Genomic DNA, 25663 nt, shown 5'->3' on the forward strand with positions numbered 1-25663 from the left:
GTTGTCAGGTAGCCATGATACCAGAGCCTGTCTGTATAATGTCTTGTGACGTCCACGGCCTACCCCAGTTACCACTACTGTGCATGTGTGTCAAGGACAGAAAGACAGATGTGGCAGTGGAAGGTGTCAAAGCAGTTTGGAGAGAAAAACAAAGTAAAGAACAAAAAATTAAAAAAGAAAACGATTAATCGATTATTAAATTAGTCATCGATTATTTTAATAATCGATTAGTCGTCGACTAATCGTGGCAGCCCTAATGTGGATGGTTGCTTGCTCTTAAGTCTCTGTAGTAAAGTCCATCGGGCTCTCTGCTCTGGGAGCGCAGCAGTAGATCATTCCAGCAGCATGACTTAGCTCACCTGTATGGCAAGCCGCTGTTACATATAATTGGCTTCACCACAGTTACGTTCCAGGTTCTGAAAATGGTTTTATGACTACACAGCCTAGTTTTTTAGTGAGAGATACATAAAATTCAACTAATGCAACCAGTGCAAAAAGTTAGTCTAGAGCCCTGATGTACCTGGTAAGTACCAAATACGCATTAAGTAATATTCTGTTATAGTCAGAAACAAAGAGTAAAACTGAAGTAAGAAGAAGTTGAAGACCAAAGAAATCCTGAACTCTTACAGCAGCTGGAATGTTGGTAACAAACCTGAAGGAACTCGTCGATTTCAACTTGTCCGTTCTTGTTCAGGTCCACCTCATTAAGGATTTCATGCAGAGCATTTTCATCAATGTGGATGTTGATACTCTGCAGACAAGACAGATGAGTAGAGAATCAGTGACCTGGAACAACGTGTGGAGACCAAAGACTGAGAGGAACTCACCTCTAGCACTCTCTGGACATCGACCGTGGTGATGAAGCCTTTAGTCTCTTTGTCGAACCTATGGAAGCGCTTCTTGTACCTGTTGCACATGTTACTAATGATCAGTATTTATATAAACCAGAGCTTCACAGCTGAGAGAGAAAATAAAACATATGAGTACCTGACAACTTCCTGGTAGTCCAGGTTGATCTCAGACGTCTTTGTGAGCTGCTCGGACCGAGACCTGTAGCCCATCTCATGGTACAAAAACTTCTTGGCTGCTTCCAGTTCCTCCTGGATTTGTTATTTCGTTAAAAAAGTTTCTTAGAAGTAATTTTCACTTCACTGCTTGAATTCAGTTATTCTAATGTGTGTCCTGAATATGTAAAAAGACAAACTGTTTCACTCCAAAGCATCTAATCTTATCAGAACTTGTGATGTTTGATATTCACTGTAAACATCAGACAAACCAGACTGTTGTCCTAAAGTGTAGCACAAACAATGATATGTAATTGTGAGCGTGTAAGCAAAATATCTCAACCAGAGGGAAAAAACTCTCATCAACTAATTATTGAATGTTGAACAACAGCTGATTAACTTTTGATTGTAATTAACAGCTGATTGCGCTGCGTTTAGCTTCAATCTGCTTCTCCACAGTTTTTAGCTAGCGCTCTGCTCATTTTAGCTTTTATTCCATAAAGTTTAGCCTGTTTTATGTTCATTTTAGCTGTGTTTCTGTTCATGTAAGCCTCTACTCTCCTCGTTTTAGCTACAGTTCCTCTGCTACCTTCTGTTCTGCTTCAAGATACTGCTGTGCTGACTTAGCTTCAGTCTACTGCTCTGGGCTAGTGCACTGATCATTATAGCTTCAGTTTTGATCAGTTTAGCCTCTGTTCTTGGTTTGACTTCTTGATCAAATTTCAGCTAAGATATTCAACGCTCAGCATACACACAAAATGTAATTTTTCACATTAAATTTAGCTGTTTTTTTCTTTATATTAAAGCCAGTGCTTGTTACAGAAAGTCGTACCGTCTTCTTCTCCTGACTCCAGTTAAGCTCCTTGCCCATGATCTGAACGATGCGTGGGAGCGCTTCGTCTGCCGCCTGCACGTTCAGGAAGCCCAGGCGTGTTCGCCGAGCGATGACGTCTATGGCAGTGCAGGCGTACTCTTTGATGGCGTAGAGGACCTGAGGAAGAAGCCGACATCATTTCAGAGACTCTTCAGGCACAGAACCCGACTGTTACCTGATGAGCAGCGTTCTGGTTTCACCTCAGCCTCGATATACGGGAACTCAGACACCAGCCTTTTCCCAACGATCGGCCACCTCTGTCCTGTCACCTGAGCCATTTTGGCCACGTCAAACGCCTTCCCTCCGTAGGTGGAGGCCAAATGTTGGGCCACCTGAGCAATAGGGACACATTATGATTTGAACAGGATTACATAAGGAACGTCTACACGCCTGCAATAAAACACCTGGTTAAACCACAGCCAAAGTTGCAATTCCTGGTTGTTGCCAGCTGCTGAAGACACAAGGACAATAATGCCTTTGCCTGTGTTTGTCTGTTAGCAAAATATCTTGTGACCCACAGAAAGTAATTATTGCACAAATATCTACAACTGATTAACCAATGGAGTCAACCTGATTCAAGATGGCTGTCGCAGCTAAGTGATTTTAGCAAATACAAGAATGGCTACAAGTTAGTCAAATGTATAGATATTGAGATAATGGCTGTGTCCAAAACGACAGGCCGGGTCCTCCAGAGGACCCAGACTACCCTGTCGAGGTGGGTCGGGTCCTTGGTAGACTGGGAAGACCGGAAAAAAAGAGTCTGTGAATTTGGACGGTCTAGCCTCCCCTCCACCCCGGTGTACGTCATGTCACCTAGCAACCATGACGACGCTAAACAGAAGCAAAAATAGATCAAAATTAGAAAAATATCAATTTATTAGCATTATTAATATCACAAAACAATAAAATTATCTTAAAGGTAACATTTGAAGAACTAATTGACCCGCTTTAGGTGCATGCTTATTTCGCGTTTTTTATGACAAAAATAATATTTAAAAACACGTTTATACAAATGATAAAAGTATCAGAATTACAACCGCTAAAAAATTTAATTTTTATATCGCCATATTTTTTATTTAAAACGTATTCTTTTCTCTCGCTTCGTCCGCCTTTTCTAGCTTAAAAAAAATCTCCAATCGGGCCGCAATGCATTATGGGATATGCTGGGCCGGGAAGGATCCATCAGACCAGTCCTTCAAATCGGGCCAAAGGAAGGACGTATTTGTCGGTTGCATCGGAGGACTCTTCGGTTTTGGACGTCCTTCGTCACGGCGCTGTGACGTATGCGGCTGACGAATTCGGCCTTCGGAGGACCGGGCCTGCCGTTTTGGACACAGCCAATGTGTGGTGGTAACTGAGAGTCATCCTCAACATATTCTGAGGAAGGGATGGGAGATTAGTTGATCGCCATTATTGATCGAAAAAATTCAGGTGGATCACGGTGATCAGCTGTGAGCCTCTTCCTCAATCAACCATGGCAGAAATGTGCGCAACCACAGCCAATCAGAATCCACCTCCTCCTGCTCCACTTCTGTTTATAAGTTGCTAATGAAATGCAGACAGAATCTCAGAATTAACCAAAGTAATCCAGTATAAAACGCTGAATCTCACAGAGTTCGCTTATTTAGACAAGTTTCTGAGGTATTTTGGCCGCTGACGCTTCCTGTATCTGTTATTACCTGCTAACAGGCACGCAGGGTGAGTTCTGAGCTCCTCTCCTGACACAGAGGGAGGGGGGAAAAAGTGAGCCGTGATGCTCGTCTCGCTATAACAGAAGTGTCCTCCAAAAATATGAAGCGGTCTTAGAGTAACGTTTAGGACAGAACAATGTCCCAGTGATTCTTCATTTATCTGGAGAAGAACTTTTCTGTAAGATTTATCAGCACACGATGGGCTGGACGCGACGTGAAGACCACTTCCTGTCTGCGTCTCATTACAAACAGCAGCTGAGAGACGCTGCAAACTCCTGAACGCTCAGAAGCTGGGAGTTTATGCAACATGTTGTCGTGTGCAGAATCAGATATTCTTTCAGAAAAAAATGAAACAGCGTTGTCTGTTCTTTGATTGGGGGGGGGGGGGGTTACTTTCATAACAAAAGTAAATAATGAGCTTAGATCCTATTCAGTTGGCAAGTGTTCAAAATCCTGGTCCTCACTTTCAGAGCTCTCCATGGCCAAGCACCCAACTACATTAAAAGTCTCATTTCCCCTTAAAACCCCAGACGAGACCTCCGCTCACAGGATCAACATCTCCTTATGGTTCCCCTGACTCCCTTTAAGACCCGTGGTGACTGTGCCTTCTCCTCTGTGGCCCCCAGGCTCTGGAATGTACCCCCTTTTAATCTGTGCTCCCTTGATAACATTGTCTCCTTTAAAAACCCAATTTTTTACTCAAGCTTTTAGCTAACCATTCACCATTAATGGCAGAATTCAGTGACTACTCGCCAACTATGTGTTTGTGTTATTGAACATACGGCATAATTTTCTCTCCCTCCTTCTCTCTGTGTTTTTGTGTTATTGTATATTTAGCATAAATTTCACCCCGCCACCTTTTATTTACTCATCTCTTGTCATGCTCTGCCTCGACCGTGTGTCTGAGTTACAATTTTAGAATTTATTTTTGATTTGATGTTTCATTATGCTGTTTATGTTTTATTGTTTTATTCTGTTTCATTTTATCTTTCTGCCATTTTTACATTGTTGATGATTGTACAGCACCTTGTGAATATATTTCTGTGCAACGCGCTTTAAAAATAAAACTTTACTTACTTTACTAAAGTGTGCACAAATTGCTGCTGTTTGTAAGTTTACGTTTCTTTATGACATATTTAATGTGAAATTCATTTCTAAAACTTTAAATTTACAAAATGATAACTTTATTAATGTCAGATTCTATGATTTACACAAATGTTTTTTTTTCTTGGTAAATACCTTTTTAAATACTTTGCAAAAATAATTTCATGTTCTACTGAACCACAGCAATTTGTTATTAGTAAAAGTGAAATAACAGCCATTATTTTTTTTATTCCTGTAGCTATATTTATTTGTTAAATAATTTCTTAGTCACTTTTTAACAGTTAACAAAAAAATCGTGATATTAATTGTGATCAGACGACATGAAAAAATTAATCGTGATCGTTTTTTTTGCCAAATGGCCCAGCCCTATTCTGAGGCTGATTGATTGAGATATCGCATGAGATTGAGCACAACTTTATTTAAATGGTCTGTTCCTTCTAATTAGAACATGATCTTAGTTTCAATTCAATTCAATTCAAATTCAAAAATACTTTATTGATCCCAGAGGGAAATTAGGTATGAAACTCAGATATAAAAGGTGAAAGGTTAATTTCCAGATGACCCATTTCACCTCTGTGTACCTGAATAAAAACTTGAGCGTCTTTTTGTCTGTGTCGTCGTCCGTTCACAGAGCAGAGGAGGCTGTTTGTTATTCAGACGGTTGGCTTGCCGATGGTGTGAAAGGCCACATGCTGTCCAAATATCAACACTGACCTTTTAGGAATATTCTCCCGAAGCCCTGGGCTGCTGCCGCCGTGTCTAATGAGCAGCGAGTTTACTGTAGAGGAGCTGTCCATGTTCTGCTGCTTTTAATGAAAACCAGCAGGCTAATTATCGGAGGCTGCGCCGAGCTGACGACAGTCAATGAATCCAAACCAAACACCGTTGATAAATTGAACAGATCTCACCGCGTTTCAACGTGACTCTTGTCTTTTGTCGTAGGAATGTCAGATTTAATGTCAGCTCCATGCTTATGGCAGGCTGTTGTAACATATAACCAACACTCTTATTACTAATGAATTTTTAAAATATAACATTAACGCCATTTATCTCTGTCAAAAATCCCATTCTTGCTCATTCTAAATCTAAATCTGAATGAATCAGAAAGTTAGAAAAGTTTTAGATTAAGATCATCTTTTGGGATCACTGCTTTCATAAGACAGAAAGAGACAAGTGAGTTCAACACCTTAAAGAGTCATTTTTGTGATGCAATTCAACATTCATTCTTTTTAAATTATTTTTTCGTTATATTTCTTAGACTATTTCAGCTGTTTTAATCATTCATTAATCCAAACATTCAGCTTGTTTAGGACTCTGGAGTTTTTCCAATTAGCGTTACTTTTAAACATTTCACACTTTTTTTGTTTCAGAAATGCTTTGAAAACTATGCAAATCTACCAAAAAACAAGACAAATGCTTCTTTTTAGGTTTTATTTACTGTTTGGATGGTTTTAGCACTTAGCTATAGTTCTTATAACTTTGAGCTACTTTTCTGCTAATTTAGCTGTTTATTATTTCTCTTCTTTTGACTTTTTGGTCATGCTAATTTTAGCTCTAGTTTTGCTTTTTTCTGTTTTAAGCTAATGTTTGTGGGTTTCTGCTTTTAGCCACTGCTTAGCTAGTTATTGCTTTTAGCTACTCTTTTACAGAAGTCCATTTTTAAGATGCTAAAAACCAGAAAAATATTATAGAAAATTTAAAAAAAAGCTAAAGATGACCAAAATAGATAAAAGCCAAAAATAATGAAGAGTAACTGAAGTTAAAGTTATCAAAATTATAGGTACTGTTTTGCTTTGGTTTTGTTAATTTTAGACATTTAGAAACTAAAGAAAAACAAACTTTTACAGCTATTTTGTTGTATTTAGCTTCAGTTTCTTGGTTTAAGATTTGTTTTGCTGGTTTTAGCTGAGCTACTGGTATCCTGTTTATGCATTTGGCTTTTGATTATCTGATTTAGCTTTTAGCTACTGTTTTGTTAATTTTAGTGTTTATCTGGCTTTTTGATTGCTCTAACATTTGGTTTTTGTTTGGCTAAACTTAGCTTTTGCTCTGATCAAATGTAGTTTATTTAAACTAATTCAGCGCTCAGTGTTCATGCTGTATTTTCACAGGAAGTATCTAGTTCCATCTGACCTCCTTCTCCAGGCCGTAGTCCTGCACCAGGCGGATGTAGAGCGTTGGTGTCCAGCCCTTCCCTCCCTCTAGCATCAGACCCACAGTCCTGCAGGGTTCAGCTGTAAGGCCGAGACCTTTGACGGCCGTGTCCAGCGTCTCCTCGGCCATCGACCTGTAGGTGGTCCACTTCCCACCTGCACACACAGAGCCAAGTGTTAAAGCCACAGAGGAGACACGTTCCTGTCAGAGAGGTGGGAGAAGCAGCTGACCTGCGATAGTGACCAGCCCACTGTCACTCATGCTGACCACGTGGTTCCTGCAGATGGACTGAGTGTCTTTGGAGTTTGGGTCGGTCACTAGGGGCCGAATGCCGCTCCACGCTGCCAGGACGTCTCCTCTGCGAACTAAAGACAGATTTTAAACAGAAGGACAAAAACAGGTCAGCCTTTTTTAAATCTAAATCACATATTTCTACAAAAAACACTGATAGTGGGAATGTTGATGTTTGTTTATTCTGCTAATGCCACGACTGCCTATTATACTAATGCTAAGACTTTTACTGTTATTGCTCGTTTTACTAATGTTAAAGCTAATTCTACAATTGTTAATGCCAATGCTGCTAATGCTAATTTCAGTTATGTTTCTGATAGTTCAGCTAGCCTTTTGCTACTTATAGCTAAATTGTTACATTTTATTATTAAGCTGGTGTTTTACTACTAGCATTTAGCTTTTATAGCTAGCATTTTGTTTTATTGTTGGTGTTTTGCAACATTTTACACTCATTTTACTATTTTTAACTTTTACTTAGCTTTATACCATTAGCATATACCACTTGTAGCTTTTGGCTAGCCTTCTTTTTTACTCCTTTTGACTTTTAGCTAGATTTTTCCCTCATTTAGCTTCCAACTCAGTTTTAGCTTCCTCAGCAAATTTCAGCAAAGTCATTTAGAACTCAGTTTTTGCCAAAAGGCTGCAGTATCTATCTATCTATCTATCTATCTATCTATCTATCTATCTATCTATCTATCTANTCAAAAAACTTACTGTTATTGTCACTAATATGAAAAACAGCTTCTGGTTGCAAAAGTTTAAGGCTATATTTTCATTTGTACTTTATACATATTTTTTTTAATTTGAAACATTTACATTGAACCATTTTAATTCATTTATTTAATGCCCACACTTTTATTTTTTGAATTGTCTATTTTTGTAATTGTTTATATAAAAATATTTGTGTGAGGCTGCAGTATCTATCTATCTATCTATCTATCTATCTATCTATCTATCTATCTATCTATCTATCTATCTATCTATCTATCTATCTTCTTCTTTTGTAGTTTAAAGAATTCCAACAAACAACATGGATCTAAATTGTGGTTAAAAGTGATATTAGTCGTGCAGAAACACAAACGCTCATAATACAACTACAGCAGTGGGTTCATACCTTCCACATCAGGGCTCAGATAGTTGCGCACCTCCGTCAGGATGAAGTTGATGTCGTCCTCCCCCGGGATAGGGTGTGCCGTCACACTGGTGGGGGTGTCTGTGGTCCCGGCGATGGTCATGTTCTCCCAGGGCAGGAAGAAGATGACACGACCGTCACTCGTGGCTGGATCAAGGAGGCCCATATTGTCTGGACTGAACGTGACAGGTTACAGCATTTAAGAGGAAGTGTCGAGGAAAAATAAAAAAAACAAAAGATGGGGAGAGGAGGGAAAAAAAACGATATGTGGAAAGAAAATGAGGAGGAAAAAAATTAGGTGGTTGGCATTTCTGTTCAAAGGGCTCACGCTCCCTCGGGTTTCACTCAATAAGCTGAGCTGAACTTTAAAACCTCCGACTTTGACAAAAAAAAACGCACTCTACTGCTGCGCTGTATCTTAACCGCAGGAGATTGTTCTCATGCGGAAGCGAAGGTCAGAAAATAGTTTAGCCGCCTTCATACGCACACGGCAGGATGAGAATACACAGGATGAGGTTATGCAAATGAAGCAGTGGGAGCAGGTTTAAAGCTGATCCTGTGTGGGGTTTGGGTACCTGTAGTAACCCGGGATGACAATGTGAACTCCAGCGCTGGGCTGGCAGATATTTGCCACTTTCTGCTCATCCATCTTCCTCAGTGAGTCTGTGAACGGTCCTGTGGCGTTAATCACACACTTGGCCTTCACATCAAACTCCTGCCCTAAAAGAGAAAAAAACATCAAGATTAAAGGCCAGAATGTTTCACTAAATCCATCTAATGACCAAAGAAAGTTGGAGCCATTTGGTCAAACCTTGTAAAAAATGTTAAAATCTTGTAAAATTCACAATTCACAGTATGCATTATGAGTCACTCTCAGCAACAAATTCAATATACTATATTTGTTTTTTATTTTTGCTTTAACATCTGCTTTGCTTATTATAGCTACAATATTGGTGTATTTTAGATGTGTTTGCTAATTCTAGCTATTGCTTTATAACATTTTCATTAGCATATGTTTTATTAACTTTAGCAACTCTTTTGATGCTGTTCGCTTGGCTAAGTTCAGTTGTTTTGTTAACTTAAGCCTCTCTTTTAGCTACCATTCTGCTCCTTTTTGGTTTTATTTTTAGGTAAACTTGTTAAATTTAGCTATTGTTTTGCTGATTTTACCTTTTGCATTCATTCTGATATTTTTAGCTGTATTTTTGATGATGTTCCAACTAATTTTGCTGATTTAAGCTTTCGGCTTCTGCTATGGTCAGCCACTGGTTTAATAATTTTATTTAATCTTTTATTTGTAGTTGTCTGATTATTTTGGCCACTGTTTGACTGCATTGCTTACAGCTAGTGTTCTGCTGATTTCAGTTTTTACCATGTGTTTTTGCTTTTTCTTAGCCTCAGTTTAGCTTGTTTTATCACCTTTAATGTCTTCAGCAAACTTCAGCAGTCATTCAGCCCTCAGTGTTTACTTCATTTTCACAGCAAATGTTATTTATTTCCTTTTGTTTTTTTCTGCAGTTTTGTAAAAATATTTGTCATTATTTGTAGTCAACTATGTAAAATGTGTCCAAACTGGAAGTGTGGAAAATTTTGGGAGCCCTGATCCTCAGTGAATGTGTCAACATGAAGATGACTGGTGTAAAAATGATGGTTTTAAACACACTGATGTTTGGGCTGAGTTCCTCCTCACCTGTGATGACGTCCCTGCAGCGAGCTCCACACACCTTCTCCTTGCCGCTCTGCTGATCTTTGGTCTTTAACAGCCGGACCACTTCGGTATAGTTGGCCACGGCGGCTCCGTAACGAGCAGCAGAGAGGGCGATGGCCAGGTTCATACGAGCATCATTGTGCTGGCCTGAATGTGAAAAAACGAGCACATGGAAAAAAAGACATGTTTTATCACTTACAGACGAAAACTAGAGAAACTGAACGTGGAAGAATGCTGAAATTTACAGAAGCAGAAACTAAGCTGTCATATTTAAAAGAAAAAGAACATCTAAAGGCTAAAATTAGCAAAACATTAGCTAAAAGCCAAAAGTAACAAAACAATAGCTAAAAGTAGCAAAAGGCTAGCTATAAGCTAAAAAGAGTGATAAAAAAAGTGGCAAGTTCAATGTGTCAACAGGATAAAAGCCTAAAAAAGGCACTAGACTGGCTAAAAGCTAAATTTGTTAGCATTTTGCTACATTACCAAGGACCCAGGAATAAAGTAGTGAAAGACGAGTTAAAAGGAGCAAAAGACAAACTAAATTATATAAATAGTAAAAAAAATTGTTAAAAGCTAAATGTGGCAACAGGCTAAAAAGCTAAATGTTGCAAATGAATGGGTAAAAAGCAAAACGTATCCAAGTATATAAAAAATAAAAAAGGCTTAATAATAGCGAATAAGGCAACAGCACACAAATTTAAAACATAGCAATGCTAGGGTCAAAGTTAAAAACAAACTCTTAAATAGCTGTCTAAAAGCCAGAAGTAGCAAAGTGAAGAAATAATCGTAAAGGGGTAGTCCGGATGTTTTGAAGTGGGCTTAAATGGGAGGATTAGTGAAGAGCTGGTCCAAGTGTAGAAAACATAATCAACAGCTCTGATCTAAAATATCTCAGTGTCTCATTCCCTTTTTTTTTTTTAAATCAACTTTGACACTAACATCAGTTTTGTAAGGCAAACGGTTGTGGATGTATTTGTCTGTGTCTGTGAGCAAAATATCTCATGGATTTTTAAATAAACTCCCAGAATGTAATCATTTGATGTGCATCTACAACTCATCGACCCAATTCAAGATAGCCAAGGCAAATAATTGATCTTAAGTTTTATGGACATTGAGCTAAAATGTGGTGTGGTAGTAGCTGGTGACTTGATTCCAAACATCAGCCTGCAAAAATCTTCTACTGGTAATTATTGTTTTAAGGATATAACTTTATGTTCACTTTAAACAATTTTAAGTTTCACATTAAAATATTACAACATGTATTTTGTAGAGGTGCTGTTTTACTCTAGCAATACTTTGTGAACATAAAAACTAAAGATTAGGAAGAAAAAGTGGCGTTTTGCCATGGACTTCATTTCCACGAGCAGCAGTTTAAATAAAGCCCTGCAGCTGATTCATTCTAGGTTGGGTTTTTGTCTGTGGCTGCAGCCGTAACCACGGCAGCAGGAGAGAAAGATGCTTGCATCTCTGCACCGCCAGGAGAGAAGGTCAGATTTCTAAATGTCACGGGCGTGATTCTTCCAGACGGCATAATTGGAGGAAAAAAAAAAAACACTCCGATCCTCCACCTCCCCCATCTACCACCACCTCTTCTCACCACCCTGAGAGCAGATGATGGAGGAGGGGACAGGAGATGCTCCTCTGCACCAACAAAATGCCCCTTTTCAGTTTGGAGAGAAATGGACTGCAGGAGAAGGTTTGCTTTGATTTTAACTCCAATTGAAAATCTGGAGAAAGTGCAGCATTAGCATTTCTTGAAAGAACGTATATTTATCATCCGCCACCTTTCAAGTAGTAACTGCTCTTGCTAAAAAAATTATTTTGTCATTTTGGTCAAACCTTATAAATTACATTCTTCATGCCAAGTGGTAGCACTTGGCATTAAAGGGGTCCATGATTAGTTGTAACATTAGACTTTATTTGATAAACAAATATTTAACTGTAAAATAAAGACTGTAAAAATACTGCAGGATGTTTAGTTTTTAACATTTTTAAACTAAAAGTTTAAAGATATATTTTAACTCGGACGGGACCATTTTTTTAACACACAAAGCATTCTGGGTAAATGATGACGTGGATAGGTCATCGGTGCGAGGCTGCTAGCGAGCTATATCCACCCTGAAGGTTAATCTTGGACAATATCTGATGATCGGCTCTTTTAAATGAAACCAGAGAGCGTTGACAGAGAGGAGAAGGTAGAAATGACTCAGCCTGTAACTGAAAATATGGATGGAGGACAACAGAGCTGCTTCATGGAAGAAGAACCTCAGCTTAGCCTGTTAGCTTTAGCGTTAGCCCCGACACTATCACTATATACTGTATATGTATTTGCTCAGCGCTACACATTCTCCTCTCATCACTGAGGTCCTCCATCCACATGACAGAGAGGGGAACACAAAAATGACTCAGTCTGCAACTGAAAATATGGATGGAGGACCTCAGTTTAGCTTGTATGTCGCTCTAGCGCCAAGCTAATACATATAAGGCAATATAGCATGGGCGCTAGCGCAAAGGCTAACAGGCTAAGCTGAGGTTCTTCTTCCATGAAGCAGCTCTGTTGTCCTCCATCCATATTTTCAGTTACAGGCTGAGTCATTTCTACCTTCTCCTCTCTGTCAACGCTCTCTGGTTTCATTTAAAAGAGTCGATCATCAGATATTGTCCAAGATTAACCTTCAGGGTGGATATAGCTCACTCACACCGAGGACCTATCCACGTCATCATTTACCCAGAATGTTTTGTGTGTAAATAAAATGGCTCTGTCCGTGTTAAAATATATTTTTAAAAATTTACAAAACTAAACAGCCTACAGTATTTTTACAGTCTTTATTTTACAGTTAAAATAAATGTTTATCAAATAAAGTTTAATGTTACAACTAATCAGGGATCCCTTTAAGAGCACAGATGGAATATTTTTACTCAAGAATAGTCTTTTGGAAATTTTTTGTTTTAAATTGGGGTCATTATAAGACAAAAGTGTGTGATATTTTCACTGGCCAGAAGAAAACCACTCTGCTGGAGAAGTGACATTTTGACATGGCTGTATTAATCCTACAACTTCCCAACACGTGACCTGTGCTGGCACAATGAGTCATAATGAGGGATTTTATTTTGATACCGAGTTAATATTATTTTCAAATTCCCCATCTGAAAACTTCAAAATGAAATGATACGTAGTTTGATGAAATTTTAGTAATTTATCACCTAACCTGGCTACAAGATAGTTTTGTTTAAGAGATTGCTCAGTTGAAAATTAGATTTTTATTGGAGTGACGCATGGGGAATTCCAGCCCCATATTTTAAGAGGAGACTCCCAAACAGAGTGGCAGCACAGAGGTTAGAGGAGGAGGTCAGGAGGTCACAGGTTCAAATGGCACAAAAAAAATTAATTGGGTGGGGAAGGTGAGGCGACAGCATCTGCCTCCACCATCATTTGAGAAAGGCCCGTCCCACCCCAACCCACACTCCAGGCACTTTAAAAGATAAACCTCTGCTCCAGGAGCGATGGGAAAAATGCATAGAACTAATAGAGTATGTTTAAAATAAAAACCATTGCCATTTAAAAACATTATGCAAATCGTTAAGTGCTGGGTACGTTAAGTTATCGCGTTGACGTCTGCCTTGTATCAAAATAAACTGAATTAACTCACTTTAGCGATCCTGCGGTTCAATATTTTTCAAACTACAAACGTACATGTCAACCCCTTTAGACGTTTACCTCTATAGTGAGCCTCTAAAATCTGCAGATGACAACAGCAGAAGCAGGAGGAAATTAGGACAGGAGAACTTATTTCTAGCATCAGAGCGGGTTAGAAGATAATTATTTGATTATATTTATTGTTTTCTTAATGTCCTACAGACTCTGAGATGTTAAATGATTAAGTGTCATCTTTAATATATTCCCTCGGTAATAAAGCTGTGATTAATCCTGCGGTCGCTCACTGATGTCGTCAGCTCATTATATTTTTCTGACAAGTCAGTCTGCCCGGCTCGGGCCAGGCTCTGATACTACCTTGCTTGGGGGCTCAGAGGGGCATCAGAGGCGGGCTCACTTTACTCATCTTTCCGCCGTTGTGTTTTTTTCTGAACGATCCTAGGAGGACAGAACATGCGTCACTCCCAAACTGAGCTGTCTTTTGAACGGGGCTAATATGTCTGGCTAAAGAAGTATAGCGAAATCTTGTGGTTTTTTTTTTTCAATCAATAATCTAAATCGGTCAAAGATGACTGAGAGGTAAAGAAAGGTAAGCTCTCTTATTTGGCCTCTCTTAAACAATTACAATCACATATGTGAATATCGCTGGCTGCATTTTGAGAAAGATTCAGAAAAGAAAAGAACTCCTCTGTCCCAGCCCTGGATAAGTAAAAGAAGAAAAAACCAGAACAACAGGATCACAGTTGAGATGGAATTTATTTCCTTTTTTAAAGCTGCTAAACTGCAGTAATATACTTTTTATTAATACTAAAGTGGGATATTTACGTTCACACTGCAAAGTGTAGGTGATAACAGTGTCTGAAGCAGAGAGCAGACAGTTAGCACCTGTCTTTCCAACATGCTAAACATAGATGTTAAAACAGCGGCACAACCAGTTTGAAGGTTTAATAAATCTGACTGCAGGTGCAAAATGATTTTGTCTGAATTTTCTCCACCCAGTATTTTGCCCGTACTGATAATCATCATATTTTCTGTGTATTCATGAAGGCAAACATGCTAAATGGATTGAGACTTTTGATTGCTCATCTGACAGATGTCATCCTCCCTGCACACCATTAATAAATCAGCTTTGGGTGTTTGCACTTCCTTTTACACGTGCTAATCCTTGATATATCAAACTCTCACAATATCATGAGACTAGTATTATTCTCAAGGTTTGACCAAAACGCCTACAACACCATCATTTCTCAACATAAGATGATTTAGACTAAAACTCTGACATGAAGGGCCACAGCTGCTGTGCATTCATTCAAATAATATTTATGGTTTTATTACATTTGTAATTGATGGTTGCAATGTCATATCTAGGTCCGTAAATTTGTTTAGTTAACTTGTAAACCATCAGGTTTGTCTTAAAGGAATTCAGCTGGCCTGAAAATGATTTATCAGACATTTTTGTCGCTTTAACTCTGATGGTTTGTTGCTGCAGGAGAAAAGAAAATTTGAAAAAAAAAAAAAAAAAACAGACAAAACTGACTTGAACAGAAGTGATGAGCGAAATAAAATTATGTCAAATGCTTTTTTATCATTTGTATTTAGTAATTTACTGTGGTTCTTCTTCATTTTTGCAGGTCATAGAGTTTTTACACTCTGCTTTCATATAGTTCAAACTCGTTTCCATACTCTGAAGTTGGTTCTGAATGTGGATAAGACAAAAGCAATGGTTTTCTTGCACTCCAGAAAATTATCAGTGACCCCTCCCACATTGCTTACCCCTGCTCCAGATGCACAGAGTTTATAAACGCCTTGGTTTTACTTTAGATAAAGAGCGTTCTTTAAAACAGCACATAGCAAACTTGTTACGAATACTGACAATGGATTGGGTTTTATTATCGTGATGGATCCTGTTTTTCTCTCAAAGCTAGAAGAAAATTGGTATCAGCAACCTTCTTACCGAAACCTGGATTATGGAGATGTTTTATATATGAATGCTTCAACCAAATGCCTTCAGTCCCTGAATACTGGCTATCATTGTGCTTTAAGTTTTGTAACAGGCAGCAGACGTCTTACACATCATTGTGAGTTGTATGCGAAAGATGACTGGCCTCCTTTAAGCATTCAGAGATACAGCCACTTGATGCTACTGATTTATAAAACTCTACTCGGCTTGGCTGTGGCTTACTTCACTTCTCTCCTACAATGGGCTATTACTGCCCATTCCTTACGCTCCAAAACCATTTTACTTTTGCATGTTCCACGTGTTTGAACACAAAAAGGAAAGCAAGCATTCAGGGTTATGGCTCCTATAGTACATAATCAGCTGTCCTCTGAACTCAAGATGTCAGATCTTATTTCATTTGAATTATTTCAAGCGGTTCTGAAAAATAAGCATTGTCAATCAGTGTCGTTGCTTTGAAACTGTTTTGTAATTTGTTTTAAACTATGGTTTAATTTGTTTTATTTTTGTGCAACCAGGTTGTTGTCTTGCAGATTTCTGCCTAGCTCCCTCTTGCAAATGAGATCTGGATCTCAGTGTGGTTTTACCTGTTAAATAAAGGAAAGAAAAGACCGTGCATCTCACCATCATAGTAGACAATGGCTCCCACCAGCTTGTCCTTCTTCAGCATGGGGAAAAGCTCCAAGGCCTTGGATTTGCTGAGGACATAGCTGCTCTTCAGGCAGTGGATCCCAGCCACTAAGTCGTACATCTTGATTCCCGCCCAGTAGTAAGGCAGCTGCCACCATCTTCCAATAAACAATGAAAATGAGTCAACAACAAACAGAAAAAATAACCAACTCCTCGTGAATCCCCTCCTGACAGTGAAGTAGGGATGGGAAATCATCCCTATTTTCAGATCATAAGATCATGGTCTCTGGCTGTCACCGATAGACGATCCAATCGGCTGATAAGGCACGCAAAGTTACGCTGTTAAAAAAAAAACAGAAAAAAAAGCAAGAAGGTCCGCTTATTATATGCAACGGCTTCTTTTTGTCTAAAGTTGCTTGTAAATTCCGTGTTTATTCGGTGTTCGTGTTCGCACACACCTTTCATGGTTCCGGAGACCCCCGCGCCGAGCTCCTGGGAAACCCCCTCCCCGCTGATGCATAGGTCACTACAGGGGATGTCTACCCGGAGTGAGTCCAATGCGGAAAAAAAAGTCAGACACTCGTCACTCGACGTTGTTTATCCACAAACTGGTCCTGGATAAAGCTCAAAAGTTTTTATCAGTCAGATTTCACCGTGAAAATATTCTATTTTATCCCCTTTTATGAGGTTTTGGCCGTTTGACTATCTTTATAAATCGCTGCTTCCTGGTAGTCGGCGTTCGTCACCTTTTTTTCTCTCTTTTTTTAAGCAAGTGGTTGAAGCAAACGCAGCGTCTGAGCGCTTTTAGCACAAACAAACATTCCCACAAACTTCTGACCAATCACACCATATAGTTTGTATGTGTTCTTATGTGGAGGGAGTTGAAAAGTTCGACCCACACACACACACACCAGAGCCCAGAGTAACGAGGATGAGCAGTGTTGAGGGACTGCGCTCTGGTCTAGTTCAGAACTGGTTAAAGTTATTTGTTCAAATGTATGATTGTCATGGATTATTCGTTTTGTAACTAAACATTATAATATAGCACTATTTGGGTCATTTTGTGGCACATCAAAGCAAAAAGATGACGAAGAGAGACATGAAGAGGAGCTCCGCACATTGCCTCCGACTCCGAGAAAAAAAAAAAAGAGACGCAGCACTGTTATTTTATTCCCTCATTTACACAGATCACAATGAAGATGATTAAAACATTTTAATTTACAGAGAAGGGCGCATTTAAAATTTATTTTACATCCCTGGCACATCATTTAATTAATTAATAAAGATCGCCCTTAAAAAAAACAAATCGCGTTCCAACCCTTCAATCGCCGATAGACGATTGACTCATAAATCACGCCCATCCCTACACTGAAGGCTCTTTTACAAGTCACCTCAGTCGGGCCTTCATGGTGTGTCTTCTGAATGGACCGAGGCGACGAGAGGGGTCTAAGACAGCCCATCTCTTGTGTGTCTCTGTGCCGCCAAGCAAGGTAGGAACAGTACTACCCACCTCATTTCTGGAAGCTCTTGTCTGTGCAGAAATTGGCAGGGTTCATCTGTTAATTATAATTGACTAGAGGGATTTTAAAGACAAACTGGTAGGTGCTACCATTTCACTGAACCCAAAAGATAAGTAATGTAATACACTTGGCACTCACTTGTAAACAGGAAGCATGATGGGCAACGGAGCTGACAGGTGAGGTGCAATTTCCAGCAAGTTGGCTCGTTCATGCAGAGCTTCTTTCACCATCAGGTACTAATTAATAAAAAAGATAAAATTCAAAAAATAATGAAAAACTTTAAAAAAAATACATCAGACCAAGTGAATGACTGAACAAAACAATGAGCAAGTGAAACCTGTTCATGGTCTAACTGCATGATGGCCTTCTGGAGGTATCGGACTCCACCGTGGATCAGCTTTGTGCTTCGGCTGCTGGTGCCTGAAGAGAAGTCACTTCGCTCCACCAGGGCGGTTTTCAAATCTGAGGCAAACAGGACAGAAGAAACAAACAACAAACTAAACGCTGGCTAAAAGCTAAAGGTAACAAAAGAATGGAAGTCTTACATATATAGACTAATACAGCTTTTCAAAGTTATAGCTGTAAAAGATATGAGTAAGGAAACCTTTTAGCTGATGTTACAAGGTTTTAGTGTAAAGAGCTGTGGGGTCCAAGTGGACTTGATAAAGTTCTATATAAGTTCAGACCGTTTACCATTTAAAACTGTTGATATAAAAACAGATGTAACATTGTATTTTCAGTTTAACTAAATGTGTGTCTCTGTATTAATAATCATCTGTAAAAATCTGTTCTCTACATAAATTACTGTAAGTTTTGAAAAATCAAATTTAAGACAAAAAATAAAATATTCCAAAAAATATTTTCTACTTTACTTATACATGATTTTCTTTCCACAAACACTTGCACATTAAAATGAATGATTTCTAATTTTAAATCATGTTTATTTACTATCATTAAAGATGTGTTTGTGTTTATTTGTTGGCCAAAATTTTTGGAAACACAAAAATGGCCATAACTTGGTTGGTTTTGCAGATATTGTGCTAAAACCTGGTGTGGTAGCTGATTCTTTGGTTCCAAACATGGACCTGGAAAAAATCCTCAGATTATTGTTTTCAGGAGTTTATCCTCAACACATTACTCAACTGCTAATAACTCTGGAGAGATTTCACAAAAGTGCAGAAGCAGATTTTAACAAAAACAATGTTTTTGAAGTAATTAAAGAAATCTCAATGTATTTGAGCATGGAAAATATTTTAAAATAAAGTTAAATATAAAAAGATTACATAAACCTCCTGGATAAACTGAACATCTGGATATATAAGTATACCTATAATATCTCAAAGTGTGCAGAAGTAGAAACAGAAAAACGCCATAGATTGATCGTTCTTACTGCGCGTGACGGCGTCTAAGGCACATCCTGCCCCTGTGGCCCCGCCTCCGACCACCAGAACATCGAACTCCTCGGTGTCTCGCAGCGCTGCGAGCTGGGCCTGCCGAGAAGGAAGCTCGTCTGCGTACGGGACCTTCAGCTCAGCCTCGGCTGTGACGTGAGCTAATCGGGCCTGAAGAGGACGTGAACAAACACTATGAGCGTTTTAGGCCTTAAACTGAAACTTTGTTACATTATTTATGGAGAAAAGTTGAATTTTTAGAGAAAGTGAGGGGTTAGAAAGGTGCTGGAGGTGCTTTACAAGATCATAAGCATGCTGGTAGTAAATTATTCTGGTATTATAATCACCATATAAAATGTGACATAATGCATAATGATTTGCAATCATTTTCATACATTATGGATCTGTTTTGGTTGTGTAATGAAATTCTGTACGAGCTGCTTACGTCTAAAGTTTAGGCTCTTAAAAATAAAAATTACTTCATAAAAACAAACTAAAATCTTTTTTTAACAAAACAAATTTTTCTTTCAACAAAACTGTCTAGATTTGTTTGAGTGGAACAGGTTTCTACACTCAGCTTGTGTCATAGTTGATATTTCCATGAGGTACAAAACACCAGATGTTTGTGAATTTTGATGTTTTTCAGAACTTTGACTGCAAATTGTTTAAGTGCTTAAGTGCATCCACATGACATGACATGATGGAGAACCTCAGTGATGAGAGGAGAATGTGTGGCGCTGAGCTAATACATATATATGGTGATAGCATCGGGGCTAACACTAAAGCTAACAGCCTAAGCTGAGGTTCTTCTTCCATGAAGCAGCTCTGCTGTCCTCCATCTATATTTTCAGTTACAGGCTGAGTCATTTCTACCTTCTCCTCTCTGTCAACGCTCTCTGGTTTCATTTAAAAGAGTCGATCATCAGATATTYTCCAAGATTAACCTTCAGGGTGGATATAGCTCGCTAGCAGCCTCGCACCGATGACCTATCCACGTCATCATTTACCCAGAATGCTTTGCGTGTAAATAAAATGGCCCCGTCCGTGTTAAAATATATTTTTAAACTTTTATTTTAAAAACTATAAACTAAACAGCCTACAGTATTTTTACAGTCTTTATTTTACAGTTAAAATATATGTTTATCAAATAAAATCTAATGTTACAACTAATCATGGATCACTTTAAAACCAATTTACAATTTAATTATAATTCAAATCATTTTAGCTGCTCTATTGTGACTTTTGATAATTTTTCTTGAGAATCTGCAAAAAATTCCTTTTCAGCAAATTTTTATTGTTTCTTTAAAAACAGTAGACAGTAGAGATGCACCTAAGTAAGCCCACATCATGATACATCCACAATGATTTACAGATAAAATCAGGATTTTAAGCTAAAAACACTTTAAATTGGGAAAAAAAACTTTGTTTAAACCACACCGTTCTGATATGGTTTAATCTGTTTACTAATGAGCAGCAAAAGTTCTTGTTTTTACACTTAAAAAAAGAAAAACGTTGGCACCAACTTTGTCCGTAAAATGTCTCATAAACCAATCAACAAATTCAACATTAGTAAACACAAATATCGTAATTTAGCCAATTTTTCAGATATTTTGCTAAAATTTGCTGTGGCAGTAGCTGAGAGTCATCATTTATTGAGAACACATTCTGTGATCGATTAAGGATATCTTTTACAAAGTTTGACCATAAAGAGGAAATAGTTTCAAACTTCTTTACCAGGTTGTTTTATAAAAAGTTAGGACTTAGTATTTTCTTTTTAGAAATATCAAAATCGATGAATGGAACATAACTTCAAAAATAAATATTTAGAGGACACCAAGTTCAGCTTTAAAATATTTTAAATTATTTTCTATATAATGTGCAAAATAAGCCCTAAAATGACAACCAGAGCGCAACTTGAACAAATCTATTGGATATTTTCTTGTTGGATTTTATTAAATTAATGTTTCTATAAAAAGGAAGTTTTTTTAATCCATAACAGGTTTTCAGGAGTTATTTTAGCAGGAAAATGGTATCCAGCCATGCTTATGGTGTCTTGCGTCACCTTCAGTGTCCAAGTGAAGCGTTGCTGAAGAAAAGAATGAGTCTCTTAAAGAAAAACAGGTGCAAAGTGTTACTTTGTGCCAGCTCACCCTCAGAAAAAAAAAAAAAAAAAACACCAAGTGAAGCGCATTCCAGCCTTTAAACATCCCTGTTTGATTGGAAACATAATTAATTTAAAGGAATAATCACAACTAAGCAGCTTCCCCTGTGATTTAAAGAAGAATTGTCTCACTTCTAATGAAATATTTATTCCGTTTGTCTCTTTAGCAGCTCAAGCTAAATGATTGCATCAAGCTGCTATGAAAGCACCGCCCCATTTGACTTGCAAATGCTTGCGAGTGTTTTTTTTCTTGTAATTTAGGTCTGTGCCCGCCAACGAGCCGATGATATAATCATCGTCTATTTTTGTTGATGCTCGCAGACAAACAAACACCCCCCACCCTTCCTCCACCTCGCTGTAATCAAGTTAAGTTGGAGATGGGCACAGCAAGGCCCACGCTAATAGCCAATCGGCCGCTGCGCTCCCAACCTTCCCCGAGCCTCGTGCCTTCGCTGAACAAGACAAGACGGACATTCATCTCATCAGTGCTGCAATTACTAGGATTAGAGGCATGCATGATTACAAACTATTGTGAGAAATAATTAGATTTCATCAGGGTCGACTTGTTGCTTACCCATCCAGGCTTGGTTTGGAGGACGACCAAATTATCGGACCAGGACAAAAAAACAAAAGTTCACGTTAGTCTGGCATGAGGTGTAAAATATGCTTCAGGCCTTAAATAAGCCGACATGAGGTTGGCGCATACAGCTGCTCCAAGACTTCTGTCCATAAAGGTCATGATGCTGACATCAAGTCTCAACAATGTTCTGGTGTTTTAGGGAACAAGCAAACACCTAGCTATTGGAGTCAACTCTGTCTGTTAGCAAAATATCTCATGAATATGGATTTGAATGAAACTTTCAAGAAATGATCATTAGATGTTACTCTATGACTGATTAACTTTTGGAATAAATCCAATACAAGATGGTTGCTACCGATAAGTGAACTTATGAAACACAAACATGACTATAACTTGGTATGTTTTACTGAGTCTAAAATTTGGTATAGTAGTTACTGAGAGTCATCCTCATCTTACTATCCACCTGTTCTAAAATGTTGCCAATAAATAAACAAAGACCATAAAGTAAAAATGTTTGTTTGTTTAAATATTTTTTGGTGTAACAATGCTTTTGTTTATGATAAATCTTACAGCGGGTAAAATAAGTATTGAACACGTCACCATTTTTCTCAGTAAATATATTACTAGAGGTGCTAATGACATGAAATTTTCACCAGATATCGGTAACAACCAAGTGATCCATACATACAAAGAAATCAAACCATAAATGTCCAGAAATGAAGTTATTTGTAATAATGTGGAATGGCACAGGGAAAAAGTATTGAACACACTTACTGAAATTTATCTAATACTTTGTACAAAAGCCTTTGTTGTCAATGACAGCTTCAAGACGCCTCCTGTATGGAGAAACTAGTGGCATGCATTGCTCAGGTGTGATTTTGGCCCATTCTTCCACACAAACAGTCTTCAAATCTTGAAGGTTTCGTGGACCTCTTCTATGAACTCTGATCTTTAGTTCTTTCCATAGATTTTCTGTTGGATTCAGGTCAGGTGATTGGCTGGGCCATTCCAGCAGCTTTAGTTTCTTTCTCTGAAACCAACTGAGAGTTTCCTTGGCTTTGTGTTTGGGCTCATTGTCTTGCTGAAATGTCCAGCCACGTTTCATCTTCATCATCCTGGTAGATGGAAGCAGATTTTTATCAAGAATGTCTCTGTACATTTTTTCATTCATCCTTCCTTCAATTATTTGAAGTTTGCCAGTACCATATGCTGAAAAACAGCCCCACACCATGATGTTCCCACCTCCAAACTTCACTGTTGGTATGGTGTTTTTGGGCTGATGTGCAGTGCCATTTGACCTCCAAACATGATGTGTATTCTGGCATCCAAACAGTTCAATGTTGGTCTCATCTGACCAGACTATATTCTCCCAGTATTACACAGGCTTGTTTAAATGTTGTGCAGCAAACTTTAAAGGAGCTTCAACATGCTGTTTCTTCAGCAGTGGAGTCTTGCGTGGTGAGCGTGCATACAGGCCATGGTGGTTCAGTGCATTACTTATTGTTTTCTTTGAAACAATCGTACCTGCTAATTCCAGGTCTTTCTGAAGCTCTCCACAAGTGGTCCTTGGCTCTTGGACAACTCTTCTGATAATTCTTTTCACTCCTCTGTCAGAAATCTTGCAAGGAGCACCTGGTCGTGGTCGGTTTATGGTGAAATYATGTTCTTTCCACTTCTGAATTATGGCCCCAACAGTGCTCACTGGAACCTTCAGAAYTTTAGACATTCTTCTGTAACCGATGCCGTCATTATGCTTTGCAACAATAAGGTTGTGAAGGTCTTGAGAGAGCTCTTAAATTTTACCCATCATCAGATGGTTCTTGTGTGATACCTGGCCATCATTTGGGACTGAACCAGCTGATATTAACTTGCACTGACAAGGGGCAGGCTTGCTTTCTAATTACTGAGAGAGTTCAGCTGGTGTCTTGGCTTTCCATGCCTTTTTACACCTCCCTTTCTTCATGTGTTCAATACTTTTTCCCTGTGCCATTCCACATTATTACAAATAACTTCATTTCTGGACATTTATGGTTTGATTTCTTTGTATGCATGGATCACTTGGGTTGTGACCGACATCTGGTGAAAATTTCATGTCATTAGTACCTCTAGTAATATATTTACTGAGAAAAATATTGACATGTTCAATACTTATTTTACCTGCTGTATATTATGAATACAAATTTTAAAAAATGTAAAAAATAAAAAGCCTGTTTTTGTAAAATCCATTTGTTGGTTAAGCAGCAGGGGTGAATATGTGGGTTACACCCCTGAAAAAATTCTCTGCCAATCAGAAACAGCTTATTCTGATGTTGACGCTTCAGCCTCGGGTTTCTCAGGTGCTAACAATCAGTTGCCTTATTAGCACCTGATTGTTAGCACCTGTTAGCAACCAGTGACAATCTTGTATCTCCACAGTCCAAGACCAAACTCTATGCCTTCTCCAGTTCCACCATCCTGTATAGTAGTGGCGGTAATGCACTATAACAGTCTGCCAACTGCCAGTAAACCAAAAGAAGAAGAAGAAGAAGAAGACCAAACTCTATCCTCCAAGGTGACTTACATCCGAAATCTGGGAGCAGAAACAATAAGAAGATCTGCCTGCAGTCCTGACCTTGACTCCATTGAACACCTGTGGGATCAGCTTAGGCGTGCTGTCTGTTCCAGACTAACCAACAGAACCCCACTGTCTGATTTGTGACAAATAATGGTTCGAGAATAGGATGCCATTCCATAGTAGTGAGTGACCATGTCGGTGAACAGCATGATGAGGTGCCAGGCTGTTGTGGCTGTGTATGGTTCTTCCACATGCTACTAAGCCCCCTGGTTCAGTGAATAAAACGTCAATGTCTAGTTTCTTAAGACTTCAGTCATCCAAACCAATAAACACCAGAAACGAGTCAATTTCAGAAGAAGTTGTTTGGCAGAGAGGATTTGGCAAGTTTTTCTATGAGGGTTTCCAGTTTCCTACCACTGTCCAAAACACATGCATGTTAGGTTGCCTACAGGCCCAGGCCTCCGTTTCAAAAGACATCTGTAATCTCTGGTTAAATAAAGGTTAATAAAAATGTAATAAACAGGCTTTCCAACTGTATAAGACTTATTGCAAAGAAATATTATTACATCAAGAAAAAAATGAAAAATTTAAATGAAACTTTCAGTCATCACTAAAAGAAACTGGATAACATTTTGAGTCAACCCCATTCATGATGGGCCTCACAGCTAGAGATGGGTACCGAATTCGATAATTTTTTAAGCACAGACTGAATTCTGTCGGTACTACAGAGAACCTATTCACGTAACATCAAACGGTACCATGTTTCGGTACCTAAACGCATCATTGCGACCATATTGGCATAAGAGTGGTGAGTTCTCCATGTTTGTCATGAACGCAGCATCGCGCAAGAGTGTAATGACTTCAGCAGCCACTGGTTCAGTAAACAGCTTGGCCTGAACGTAGCATGAAAGACTCCTGGAGTGAAACTCACCGAAAAGACCACCTCTGAATTATCTGGTGGATTAATTATCTTGTGAGCACGATGTTCGTTTGCTCAAAGTAAATAAAGTACCGCCACTTTCTTTATTTCATCCTCCATTAAACAGAGACCGGCAGAGGAAAACAACAGAGGCGCTTCCTGACAGTCCGAACGCATCTGACCTGAAAGAACACAAGCAGCCAGCTAAAGCGTTGGTGTGTTTTGGATGCTCAAAACGTAGCTTGAACCGCTTTTATTAATTTTAACTGCATCCTCTTTTGTTTATTTGATTTAAACTTATTTGCCTTCCATGGACCTCCATCACACAATTTTTCTAG

At 38.6% G+C, this 25663-nt stretch overlaps 1 protein-coding gene across 3 annotated transcripts in view; it reads right to left on the minus strand.

Moving 5' to 3' along the window:
- gpd2 (glycerol-3-phosphate dehydrogenase 2 (mitochondrial)) overlaps positions 1-25663 on the minus strand; it is a 35417-nt gene that overhangs the window by 4709 nt on the left and 5045 nt on the right. For 2 of the 3 annotated variants that reach the window (XM_014032919.1, XM_014032920.1), the window contains 15 exons: positions 21847-21855; positions 19111-19282; positions 18058-18182; positions 17859-17956; positions 16195-16358; positions 9941-10105; positions 8826-8970; positions 8233-8426; positions 7058-7192; positions 6807-6982; positions 2079-2210; positions 1837-1995; positions 988-1100; positions 828-906; positions 653-751 (listed from right to left, as the gene is read on the minus strand). In XM_014032919.1, coding sequence (XP_013888373.1) covers positions 653-751; positions 828-906; positions 988-1100; positions 1837-1995; positions 2079-2210; positions 6807-6982; positions 7058-7192; positions 8233-8426; positions 8826-8970; positions 9941-10105; positions 16195-16358; positions 17859-17956; positions 18058-18182; positions 19111-19282; positions 21847-21855 — 1965 coding nt within the window. The remainder of the gene's footprint in view (positions 1-652; positions 752-827; positions 907-987; positions 1101-1836; positions 1996-2078; positions 2211-6806; positions 6983-7057; positions 7193-8232; positions 8427-8825; positions 8971-9940; positions 10106-16194; positions 16359-17858; positions 17957-18057; positions 18183-19110; positions 19283-21846; positions 21856-25663) is intronic. The other variant, XM_014032921.1, reaches the window with a different exon arrangement.

The sequence above is a fragment of the Austrofundulus limnaeus genome, unplaced genomic scaffold (assembly GCF_001266775.1).
Source record: "Austrofundulus limnaeus strain Quisiro unplaced genomic scaffold, Austrofundulus_limnaeus-1.0 Scaffold1575, whole genome shotgun sequence".
Lineage (NCBI taxonomy): Eukaryota > Metazoa > Chordata > Actinopteri > Cyprinodontiformes > Rivulidae > Austrofundulus > Austrofundulus limnaeus.